The sequence below is a fragment of the Pyrus communis genome, chromosome 15 (genome assembly GCF_963583255.1).
Source record: "Pyrus communis chromosome 15, drPyrComm1.1, whole genome shotgun sequence".
Taxonomy (NCBI): domain Eukaryota; kingdom Viridiplantae; phylum Streptophyta; class Magnoliopsida; order Rosales; family Rosaceae; genus Pyrus; species Pyrus communis.
Window position 1 is genome coordinate 11321951 of NC_084817.1, and position 13520 is coordinate 11335470.

The following is a 13520-nucleotide window of genomic DNA, read 5'->3' on the forward strand; positions in this document are numbered from 1 at the left end:
AGAGATATCAACATGAGAGCGTCTAAGAGCATGCTACATTGGCCATAGGAGCAAAGTATTTTTGTTTTTTTAGACCATCTATTCATATCATGAGTTATTATTGAATAAATTTTAAAGACAGTCAATCAAAGATTTGTGGTCATCCAAGGAAGAGTGTTATAAAAGTATATGGCCCACATAAAGAAATACACACCGTCCCACCACTTCTTGTCAACCAACAAACGTTGAAGGTGTGTTGTCTACTTTCACTTTTCCTGGCCTCCAAATTTAAATGTACGAAGAATCAAGGTTCAAAGAATTTTAGAATCCCACTTCGAAAGCTAGGATCCCTAAATTCTCAGGCCGGCCCTGCATTGATGAGCATGGATTGCTGAGACTAAAGGGTCCATATGTACACTGAGATCGAATGCAGCAACTGCTTTCCTCAGCCTACAAGAAATGGATGTCCATGGTTGTGCTCGACACGTTTGTCTCGAAAGCTTTTACCAATGTTCTCTTTGATCCCCCTGCTTCCTTCTGAATGTTGAAGTCTTGGAGGACTCTCTAATAACGCTAAAAAATCCAATGTGAACATGTTTTTAGGGAAGGAAAAGATAATAACAAGCTTTATATGAGCGATATTTTACTTAAACTAATCTAAATTGTAGAAGAAGAATTCAAACTCAGGTTGGAAAAGAGTATCCAACTGCAACTATAGGTTAGAAAAGAGTATTCAAACACATTGATTTCAAACACGAAACATCACAAAAAAGCTTCAAACTCAGGTTAGAAAAGAGTATTCAAACACATTGATAACAAGCTTTATATCCGCTCAAATCAATGTATCTACTACTTTTGCGTTCACAGCCCAAAAATAGGTTAGAAAAGAGAATCCAACTGTAAACCGCCAATGTCTATTTGGCCTTTACCTTCACAAATATATTTGAATATTTGATGATGTCGAAATGGTTAAACTAGCAGCTGGTGAAGACGTTTGTGTTGCTCGAGGAAATCTCCATGGAAGAAGCTTTCTGTGCCTTTGGACTTGGATATGGGCTTCTTAATAGAAGAGAAGGGATGTTATAACGGGCCACAACATTATGAATTGGACTGATCCATCATTCCAAAATTCAAATGTAACCCTTTTTTCAGTTTTAAATATTAGAAATGAAGGATTCAAACTTGAAACGCTTTTTCAATATTTGCAAAAATGACAATATTTATGTCTATCCTATCGTCATACCATACACCTCATTTTCCACCTAGATTTGATTAATGTAATTTCAATGTATAAATGTCATCATTGAACTGTTTATTTTCGTAAATTTTATTTAAGATCATCATACAAAATTTCAATCATATAAGAGATTGTTAGCCATGTAGAATGCGTTCGAGCGAGTTAGCCAACATTGGAAATTTTTAAAACTATTCCAATTTTGGAATTTTTCATTAGATGTTATTTCACTAGAAGGTAAGATTGGCATAAAATTTTCTTATTAAAAAGCAGACGCGTAAATAAGACAGTGAAGCGAGTTTATCTGCATTCCTCATAAATCGTATGCCTATCAAATTTTTTGCCAAAGGTAATCTCTTTCCTCTTGATTAATTGTTCCCCGCTGTTCTTTCCCCATTTCATTTTGGTTGGGTTTTTGGACATCAACGAATTCTTTAATTCTCCAATGCCTAATCAATCCCATTTCATGTTTTGGAAAGATTTTTAAGTGTACTTGTAACACGAGCAGGTATATAAAATGTTATGAGTGGAGTGAGGAATATATATTTTAGTGTATACATGTACTTATATTACAGCATGTGGTGCGCCGACTTGTCTTCCGAGCAATTAGAAAAAATTTCTCCATGTTTTAAATATTTTAATTTTTGTAAAAAAGTTGAAGGTTTTCGTGATGTTTTGTGTTTGAAATTTGCAGAGAACAAGTCGTAGCGGGAGATTTCGCCATGGCCAAAACGCTCTTTCAATCTTGAAGAATTCCTTATGGTTTAGCTTGTCTCTTTTTATAACTATTTTTGGTTAAATTTATATTTTGTAAAATGCCCATATATCATAAGCATTTGTTATTCTGATGATGTTGGGATAAATTATCTTAGAAGGGACGGTACCAGGACAGGAAAACTAGTAAGAATAAGAATTTTGCCGAGTCAAATATTTTTACTTGATGGGGATTCAGTGAAAACAATCTGTTATACTTTTATCCTTTCATGGTGATGATTGTGACATCCCTGCTGCAAGTTGTGACATTCCTATCATCAGTATGGAGAAACGCGTTTAATGCTAATATGGTCCACAACCTTAGCAGTTACCTACCAAAGGTTTCGCTTTAGAAGTTCAAGAATTGCACCGACACACATTGGTTTGATGACAAGTTAGTTAATCCAAGCTCATTCTAATCATGGGGAGATATTATCAAGGGGAGCGTCTAAGAGTATGCTACATTGGCTATATGAGCAAAGTAGTTTTGTTTCCTTTAGACGGACCATTCATCTTATGAGTTATTATTGAAGAAATTTTGAAGTCAGTCAATCAAAGACTTGTGGTTATCCAAAGGGGAGTGTTATAAAAGTGGATGACCTACATGAAGAAATAGGCACCATCCCACCACTTCTTGTCAGCTAACAAATGTTGAAGGTGTGTCGCACACTTTCACATTTATTGGCCTCCAAATTTAAATGTACAAAGAGCCGGGGTTCAATGAATTTTAAGACCCCACTTCGAAGGCTAGGGCCCTAAAATTCTTAGAAATGACCCTGCATTGATGAGCATAGATTGATGAGACTAAAGGGTCCATATGTACCTTGAGATGGAATGCAGCAACTGCTTTCCTCAACCCACAAGAAATGGATGTCAATGGTTGCGTTCGACACGTTTGTCTCAAAAGCTTTTACCAATGTTCTCTTTGATTCCCCTCCTTCCTTCTGAATGTTGAAACCTTGGAGGACTCTCTAACAAGATTTATACGAGTGATATTTTAATTAAATTAATCTAAACTGCAGAAGAATAATTTAAACTCAGGTGCATAAAGAATATCCATTCAAATCAATATGACTACTACTTCTGCGTTCACAACCCAAAAATAGGTTAGATGAGAGAATCGAATCTGTTATGTGAATCCAACTACAGACTGTCAATGTCTATTTGGTCTTTATCTTCACAAACATCAATGGAAAAAGAGAGAGAATTGTATTTCTGAAAAGATAAGCTATTACATAATGATACCCTTATGACACTAATTACATCAACTATATATCCTCCAATACACATGTCTCAATTACACTAATATCCCTCTAACTAATTTCATCCAATGTAACTAACTCGCTCAACTAACAATTGTCACATGGCATTTTTGTTATTATTGTTATTACTCCCTTCTCAAACTGAGCTTGGAGCTCTCGAAGCTCAATTTGTATCAAGTAACTGAAGACTACATTAATTGATCTGGTACTCTCAAGTGTCTACAATGTTTAAGAAACATAGGACTATGCAGCCTTTTGGTAAACACGTCTACAACTTGATCCTCAATAGGAATATAATGCACAACATGGTCACATTTGTACACTTTTTCCCTGAGAAAGTGATAGTCTATATCTAGATGTGAAACACTGGATTCGAACTAAGAGCTAGAGCAGACAAATTGTCACAATGTAAGAGTGGAGGTACTATAATCACTTGATGCAGATCTTTAAATAATGACCTAATCCATAACAAATCAATTGCAGAATGTGCCAATGCTTTATATTCAGCCTCTGTACTACTTCTTGAAACAATGGTTTGTTTCTTTGACTGCCATGATATTGGATTTAACCCCAAATAGACTACAAACTAGTTATGGACCTCCTTGTGTTAATATCAGCAGCCCAATCAGAATCTAAATAAGTTGTGAGAACAAATTATGGACTTTTCTTGTAATGCAATCCACAATCAGTTGTACCCTTTAAGTATCTCAAGATTCTTTTAACCAAATGAAAGTGTAAATCAGTTGGTTAGGTCATAAATTGACATACAATATTCACAACATGTATTATATCTAGTCTAGTGAATGTTAAGTATTGAAGAGCACCCACTAGACTTCTGTAATGACTAGGGTCATTTAGTTTTCACCTTCACTTTCCAGCAACTGAGTATGTGGTTTTAATGGTGTTAATGTAGGTTTATAAGTCTCCATCCCTGCCTTTTTCAACTATTCTTTGGTGTATTTTGACTGAGTAACAAATAGAGAACCATCATCTCTATATTGAATATGCAAACCCAAGAAAAATGTAAGCTCGCCCATGTCTTTAAGGTCAAACACTTCTACAAGATCTTTCATAATAGCTTCTCTGGGCTTGAACTAGTAAGTATTATGTCATCCACATATAATAACAGAAGAATAATATCATCATTGTCCACTTTCACAAACAAGCTGGTATCTAATAATGATGTCTTGAACCCAATAGCTGGAAGGTAACTTGTGAATTTTGAATTCCAAGCTCTTGGAGCTTGCTTTAAGCCATACAAAGACCTAATCAATTTGCATACATGATCAGGACATGATTTATCAACAAATCCCTAAAAAAATTTCATATAAACCTCTTCCTCCAAATCTCCATGCAAAAATGCATTCTTTATATCCAATTGTCTTAAGTTCCAACCAAATTGTGCAGCTAAAGCAAGAATAACCCTTACAGTAGTGTACCTCACTACTGGACTGAATGTTTGAGAATAGTCCTTGTTCTTGATTGTAGCCCTGAGCAACCAATCTAGCCTTATATCTTGAAATATAACCATCAAGATTTTTCTTGACTTTATAGACCCATTTGCTTCCAATAACAATTCTGTTTGATGGTGTAGAAACTAATTTCCATGTTCCTTGTGCTTTTAAAGCATTAAACTCTTCTTGCATGGCCACCTGCCATTCCACTTTACTTGCAGCTAATCTAAAATTCTTTGGTTATTCAACTTCTGTAATATCAGCAATGAATGAAAACCCAACAGAAAAGGAATCCATTGGTTGTAAAGAAGTGAGCTCACGTAGTGTAGCATGAAAGGCTACATAATTCTTTCTAGTTATAGCACTTGTTTGTAATCTTGTTTTAATCCCATCTTGTCTGAGATGCGAATGAGATACAGCAGAAGAATGGGTATTAGTTGAAGAGTTGGATGAGGGTAAAATTACCTGTAATTGTGCAAGATTGAGGGCATGAAGCAAATGAGGTGTATCAAGTGGAGGAGAAGGAGTATGGCTTGTTATTGATTCTGATGCTGCACTAACACCCTGAGATATAGGACTATGAAAGCTCTTAGAACCCAGAGGATAATTTATTCTTGATGTAACTGATGAGGTAGGCTATTCAGCATTTAAATCAGATCCTAAATGTTGATGCCCCAAAGATTGCACAAATGACTCTCTTATTGGCATTGGAACTGATATTATCACTGAAGATGGAGTAGTAGCATTTTGAATTGGAGAATTGACAGTTAATTTTTAATGTACAAGCTTTGCAGGAAAAACAGACTCATCAAAAAGAACATGTCTTGAAATAATGCATTTCTTTGTTTGCAGATTGTAACATATGACTCATTCATATCCCATTGCATATCCTAGGAAGACACACATTGCAGATCTTAATTGTAACTTATTAGCATTATATGGTGTCAACCAAGAAAATGCTGCAAATCCAAAAATTCTCAAGTATTGAAACTTTTTTATAGAGCAACTGATATGGAGAATTGTAAGACAGTGTTTTACAAGGCATCTTGTTGATTAAAAACACAGAACGGGCACAAGCATAGTACGAAAACTCAGTAGATAATCCAGCAACACTAAGAAATGATAATGCAATTTCTACAATATGCGTATATTTCCTTTCTGCCACTCCATTTTGCTGTGGAGTGTAAGGACATGAAATTAGTTGCATAATGCCTTTAGTAGCCATAAATGAAGTGAAACCATTGCTTGTATATTCTCCCCCTCCATTTATTTGTAAACTTTTGATTGATATGCCAAATTGATTAAGCACAAAATTGTAGAACTTAACAAAAAATGACATACACATCTGATTTGTTACTCATTGAAAATATCCAAACAAACTTTGTATATTTATCCACAAAAGTTATATAGTATCTGTATCTTTCTAATGACTTTACAGGAAATGAACCCCAAATATTAGTGTGAACTTTCTCAAATAGAAACATACATCTGTCACTTTTAACTGAAAATGGAATCCTAGTCATCTTGCCTTGAATACAAGAATTACAAATATTTTGTTCATTATCTGTACTAGGTAAAATTCTAAACTGTTTTAACATGGAATACATGATTTCATTAGCAGGATGTCCCAACCTTTGATATTAGATGCTAGACTGCACTACTTTGCCCAAATAAGCCTCTGGAACCGTTGAAGTGTACTGTAAACCCTTTGCATGATGAACAACTTGAATCTGATACAGTTCTGCATGCCCACTATTTCTTTCATACACTATCTCCCTTGTCTTCTTGCCCTATACAAAAAACTTAGATGCATCATGTATAAACCAACTTTTATTGTCAGCACATAATTGTTTGACAGCAAACTTGTTGCAATGTTGGGAACATGTAAAACTTTACTAAGAACAAGAGTGATTATTGGTTTTCAATGTTGTAGAATCAATACGTTGGATTGGCAGACTTGTACCATTACCAATAGTTATTTTCTCAGCACATTCAAATGGAGTAACTTATGTTAATGCATTAACATCAACAGTTATGTGATGAGATGTATTAGAATCCACAATCCAAGCATCCTGATGTATGAACTGTGTTGTTTGTTGTGCATTCATGGTAGAGAAAAATGGTGGTGGTGGCTGTCCTTGGAATGCATAATTTGCTCTATGAAAGCAATCAAGAGCTACATGTCATCTCTTTCCACAGATTTGGTATTCAACGGCAAAAACAAGACCAGAAAAAGTTAAGTTTCTGTGAAAACAATTTGCAGCAATTTGCCCTTGTTTGTTGCATATCTGACATTCAATGACTACATTAGACCTTGTGTCAGTGCTTCCAGACCATGAACCATTGCCATTTTGAGATTGTCTTGATCCCCCAGAATAGTAATTTGAAGAATTACCACCAAAATTATATGATTTCCCTTTATAACCACCACTGTTATTCCTGTGACTGTTGTTGTTCTTAAAATTGTTTCCATTATATAGTCTATAACCTGCATTGTTCTGTTAATGCCTGAAATTTTGATGATTATTGGAACTGGTTTGGCCAACAAAACCATATCCATAGAATTCAAGAGGTGGTGAAGACATAGGATAAAATGTAGGATGCTGTGGTTGAACAAAAGTACCATTAGATGACGGTGAAGATGAACCATATGGTACATAAGTTATTACACCACCAGTTGTTGTAGGTATATGATTATGACCCTGAGGATTAGATGAAGATGCTGAATTCATTGAATTCCCACTCGAAGAACTAGAACCTTGCATGTAGATAGCTGACAAATTCTATGATAACAGATTACCTTCCCCTTCAATTTCTGTCTCTGCACCTAATAATTATGCCCTGAATTCCTTCAAAGTGATAGTGGACTCTTTAGCTAAAATCAAAGTTCTAATCACATAATACTCCTTAGGCAAACTAGCTAAACCAGCAATCATTAAGTCATTATCATACACAGACTCTCCAGTAGTAATCAATTGATCTCTTATATTTTTCATTTTCAACAAGTATTTATCAATAGTATCAATACCCTTTTTAATGGTGTGTAATTCAGTCTGTAAGTGATTAACTCTAGACTTGGAAACAAATGCATATCGATCAACAAGATTAGATCATTCCTCATTTGCAGTTCTACATCTAAGAACATACTCCTTTGCCTCATCAGTCAAAGTAGCAAGTAATAAACTCAAAAGAGCCATATTTGTGGTTTCCCACTCAGTGCATGGAACAATTACTTCTTTTGTTACTTTTGTTTCTGGATTAATAACAAATCTTGGTGGACACACAATTGTGCCATCAAACTACCCAAACATCTTATGTCCTTTAAGAATAGATTGAAACTGAAATGCCCATTTGGCAAAATTATCATCTTTTAGTTTTATGGTTAACATTCCTAGCAAATTTTCAACTTTAAATGGAGAAGTCATTTCTATCAACTCAATGTATATAAAGGAAATATGGAAAAACTCAGCAAGAAACACAAACCACCTAAGGAGAATAACACTCCACAACAGAAATATCTTCCCAAAAAGAATGGCACTTTTGAATCTTCTCAAAGATTGACTCTTGAAATCTTGAAAGAGATTGATACTCTTGATCTTAAACAACCAAAACTAAACTATTTCTTAAGAAAGAATGACACTTTCTTAGTCAAGAAAGATTGACACTTTCTTGAAAGATGTATACATCGATGTAACATAATGTAACATATGCTTCAACAAAGATTCCAAATTGTAGAACAAAGAAAACTCCTTGAACACATTCACAGATTGCAGATTTCAACAAACCCAGAACACAGGTAAAAGTTATGAATCACCTAATCGTTCATCATCATTTCGATCACCAATTCTTCAAAAAAACAACCCCAAGTACAAATCCAATCTTCAATCTTTACAGCTGCACAGACACAGAAATCAAAAATACCCAAATGTAGAAGCGAAAAAACCCCAAATGTAGAAGCAGAAATTGAGCACACCAAGTACTTCCAAAAGATCACCAGAGTAGCGGAAGATCACCAGAATCGATGGCAACAAGCCAAGTAAGGTAATGATACCATATTAACAAAAGCAAAACAAAGAAAGCTTTGTAGAAAATCGAAGAACATCAATGGAAGAAGAGAGAGAATTGTATTTCTTAAGAGAGTAGTTATTACACAATTATACCCTTATGACACCAATTACATGTACTATACATCCTCCAATACACATGTCTCAATTACACTAATACCCCTCTAACTAATTTCATCCAACTCACTCAACTAACAATTGCCACATGGCATTTTTGTTATTACTGGTATTACCTCAAACATCATTAGGTTTAAAATTGTGGTCTCCCAAGTATTATAATTTTCAAAAACAACAATATTTGTGCCTATCCCATAGTTACACCACCATACACCTCATTTTGCACCAAGATTTGATTAACGTAATTTCAATATAAAAATGTCATGATTGAACTGTTTATTTTCTTAAATTTTGTTTAAGATCTTCATACAAAAATTCAATCATGTAAGAGACTGTTAGCCATGAACAAAGACGATCGAGCGAGTTAGCCAACAAAGGAAATTTTCAAAACTATGCCAATTTTGGAATTTGCTTTTTCCATCTCCATTCATGGATATTGTGTTTGCTTTTCCTTTGCATGTTAGGGATGTCATTCGCTATAAAGGTGGATGACTCACATGAAGAAATAGGCACTGTCCCACTGCTTCTTGTTAGCCAATAAATATTGAAGGTATGCTGCCTACCTTCACATCTTTTGACCTTAGCAGGGAATTATATGCTGCCCTATATAAATGCCTACTAGCTCACAAATATTCCGGAGAGGAAAATACACCATGTATAGTGAATATATTGTAATTAGTGTAAAAAAATTGCATTAAAAGCCAATCCATGAATTGTGGATCACGAAATATTCAAGAAATATTGTATTTGTACGTATGTTCTGCACAACTACCGTTTATCAATATACAAGAAATATTCAGCCAACTTCTTCCTTCATACACTATTCCCAGGAACTACCTGCTAACTCTTTTATTTTGGAGAAATTGACGCCCGAGCTTGCTAGACTGCAATTTCTGTTGCAAGTATTTTTAACATTTTAGACGATGAACTGGTTTGGGATGTTGGAGATTTCATTTGAGTTGTCAGACTTGTGAAGGTGGCATTGCCGCGGAACCTGGTTCCAAAGTTCACGGATGGCACACATTTTGTGGCGTGGCAACAATGGTTCTGATCGATGAGGTCAACCGTTTGGATTTGCCGAGATTAATTGATTGGTTGGTGTTTCAACAAGGGAAGGAACATGGATTTAACGGGAGGACTAATAAACTGGTTGATTGCTGCTACTCCAGGCAGGGAGGAACTTTTGCATTACTACAAAAAATCATGTTCGGTTACTAACGAAGAACTTTTTGAGGGGCATGCATTGCAGCTATACATACTTATATGCTCACAGGAAGAGATGGGTGGAGTGAGACAAACCTGGGACATCGAGGGATTTCTATCACGCTCTGAGTGGTCTTTCGGTCTGTCAGCATGTCTGGTCAGACGATGATGACTCTGGCGATCGATGCCCAGAGCCGTATTAGGCTCTTTTTCTGTTGGAACTCAATTTGTCCCACATCGGACAGAGGGAAGAAGAAAGAGCAGTTTATATAGAATTACCCCACTTTAATTAATATTGAAACTTTTTGTGATAAAACCCCACACTTGAGGATTGGGCAGGTGGTAAAGTAGGATTAGTATCAGTGTTATTAGAGTGGACTCTCAGCCTGTCGACCTGAAAAGATCTACATTTTCCAATTTGTTGCCAACCAATTCATCCCCTCTTCAATGTTGTCTCAGGACCATATCATGAAACATGTAAATTCTTTTCGTGGACATAATTATGTTGGTTAAAGTAACGTGCCTCTTTCTATGCTCCGAAGATTGAATTATCATCCTTTGTAATTTTGATTAAACTATAATTTTGTTCGAATCAAAATTCTGTACATACATGTAATATATACTCAAATTATCAAGTGTGAAAATGTGAAGGCCTGCAATATTTAAAGCTTTGTATACAAGAGAACACTGATTGTGAACTATATCCTTACTCCATCTAACCAACTTTAGTAACAAGTGCAATATTTGAAGCTTTATATACAAGAGAACACTGCTTGTGAACTATATCCTTACTTCGTCTAACCAACTTTAGTAACAAGTTTGTAAATTATGGTTTAGTACGTCGTATTTATTTTTACATGTAAGTGAGAGGTATCATGTTCGGCTCACATGGATGATGAGTACTGCGTTTCAAATTTTGCATTGATCTATTTGCAACTTTTCAGTTAAAGAGGATCCCATTTCCATTTAAACAATATATATGTTTACAAGGTACATTCAAAATAAAATTGGGGGATAACAAACTAACATGTGTTCCACTGCACTATTTCTCCCCACTCTCACAAACTTGAATCATTTTATCACAAATACTACTTTTTCAAGCGATTATCCAAATGCTTTCTTTGGATCTCGATACAACATATCTGCTTTCCTTTTCTACTAGGCAAATATGAACAAGAAGTAGTAAAGTAGCAACCCTAGCTTTGCCATCTTGCTCAAATGCTGGATCAGCCACCATTCCTTACTATCTGCAGGCGCTGCACGGACTCGATGAAGGTTCTGCAACATCAATATTAATTATGTTAATTAGTAATTAATTAATGTATTTTTTTAATTAATTAACATAGAATATTGGCATTTAAATAAACCAAAAAGAGCATTTTAATTTCTCTTGTATTTTTCCCAACAAATGGAATATTATATGGGGATACAAATAGCGTAAAAGAATAATTTATGGTTACATACTGCCAGGGAACATCTTCAGCGAGCAGCCAATCTCCTTGTTTGTCTTGATAAATGAGTATATAATCAGCTGCAGCACCACCCTCTTTGCTTTTGCCTGTATTTTAATTAAATAACTAATTAATTGATGCATACTTAATTGGAGTTCCAATATTATTGGATGTTTACTTAATTAAAAATGTTAATATCTTAATAAACTAATTATTCATCATATATAGGAAGAACACTTACATATGGAAAACATGGTAATCAAGGTGTCTCTGAGCATCTGAAAAGAATTATGCAGATTTATGTCGATCTTCCTCACAATTCCCTCTCCTTCCATCTTCACCTTTACGTACATGGAATTATTCGCTGCTGCTGCTGAGCCATCGTTTTCGTTTTCCTTATAGTTATTAGCCATCTGATTATTCTGGAGAGGGTAATACTGATGGTGTTGATCATGATGCATCTTTTTCCTCCATGATTTAATTGGTGGCCAACCAACTACATGATTTCCTCCATCATCATTCCTAATTAAGTACATTAATTTGATACACATTAGTCAAATTGATAAATCTTGATTAATTAGTACATCGAACAAATAAAATTAACTACTAAGGAGAGCTTACTCAATGAATCAAGAAAATCAATGATATGTTGAGAATTAAGTTTGTTGATATTAATTGAACTAATTGAGCTTACTCAGACGCATATATAACTTGAGTAATGTGCTCTTGCCAAACAAGACGTACTTGAAGTGGTCTTATGACTGTCTAACAATATAACGTTTCATATAGTGCATACAAGACGTACTTGAAGAAGTTTAAGTTAATTAGTTATGTGTACTCACTTGATTATGGACCTGCAAGAGTTTCTTCTCTTTCGCCCCTTATCATCTTCATCTTCCTCATTTGGCTGATCATTCCACAACAACAAAGCCAACATCTTCGATTCATTTCCAGCACCAGTACTGCTACTCTTCTCAAAAGCCACATCAAAACTACGCTTGTAATTCCCAACTTGGTTTTTGCTCTCCAAACCCACCATCTCTTTTTTCTCGATGCTGCAATTAACGACATTCATGTCAACCCTTTTGACAGGACTGTGATGGTCAGGAAGAGCTAGAGCCAGACCCAACTGAAGCTCCATAATATACAATACAATTAATATTAATTAAAAATAATACGGAGACAGCTAGAAAATCAAAAGGGAAGCAAAGAGAGATGTGGGGGGCTGATGAGAAGAGAAAAGGAGTGAGTGGTTATTTATAGTAGTCCGTGTGTGTGAAATTTGAGGTGAAGGAGATGGGGAAGAAGTTAAGGACAGCATGGGAAGTTATGTCGGCTAAAAGCTGGGCAGCGATGCAGACATGTGAGCAAAGAAGTGCACCAACGTGCCACGACCGCTAAGCCTCCAGAGTCCTCAAATGTACCCACAACTCCCACTATTTCAACCTTCATCACAGTTGCTTCTACTACTAGTCATCCCTCTATGTCTTTCTTTCTTTCAATTTGTCTCCATATTAAGAAAGTGAGAACTTAATTAAGAGGGAAAAGAAAATAAATTGAAGGGAGAGAATTTTTTATGTGAATGTCAAACCTTATGATGGCCAAGTGAAAAACCAATGCAATCAATCTCTTTATTTTTAACCACAACAAGTGGCCCAATGGTAAGGGCGTGGATTCCAGCTCCTAAAAAAAAAAAAAAAAAAAAAAAAAAAAAGTTATGGGTTCGAGGTTCCAAGGTGAGTTTGCTTGACTGTGGCCAGGAGAGGCTAAAATGCCTCTGTGAGTCTTCCTAGCCCCCAAAAGGAGTGGATAACCATGGCTTGCTGCCAATCTCTTTATTTTTATTTATGAGATGGGAGTATATTGTTTTGTTTAACTGACTTGTATTTATTTTATACTTTCTTTAGCATAATATGTAAGGCTTTTAAGGTCAACAAAAATGTTCTCTTGATCACTAGGTGACTAAGAAATGCATAATCAGTTGCCCTTTGTTTGATATCAAG

General features: G+C 35.3%; 1 protein-coding gene across 1 annotated transcript; it reads right to left on the reverse strand.

Moving 5' to 3' along the window:
- Window positions 1-10993: 10993 nt before the first annotated feature.
- Window positions 10994-12734, reverse strand: LOC137718706 (auxin-responsive protein IAA29-like). The gene is made up of 4 exons (XM_068458252.1): window positions 12360-12734; window positions 11759-12039; window positions 11531-11624; window positions 10994-11344 (listed from the first exon to the last, which is right to left on the reverse strand). The coding sequence occupies exons 1-4, from the start codon at window positions 12656-12658 to the stop codon at window positions 11293-11295; spliced, it is 726 nt and encodes a 241-aa protein (XP_068314353.1). The 5' UTR covers window positions 12659-12734; the 3' UTR covers window positions 10994-11292.
- Between the last annotated feature and the right edge of the window lie 786 nt (window positions 12735-13520).

Bases quoted from the DNA above. Each gene is read 5' to 3' on its own strand.
- LOC137718706 (XM_068458252.1), bottom strand. From the start codon at position 12,658: ATGGAGCTTCAGTTGGGTCTGGCTCTAGCTCTTCCTGACCATCACAGT. The intron at 12,040-12,359 runs GTGAGTACACAT...GTACTTAATTAG, and splicing joins TCTTGCAGGTCCATAATCAA to GAATGATGATGGAGGAAATC. The intron at 11,345-11,530 runs GTATGTAACCAT...TTGATGTTGCAG, and splicing joins GCTGAAGATGTTCCCTGGCA to AACCTTCATCGAGTCCGTGC.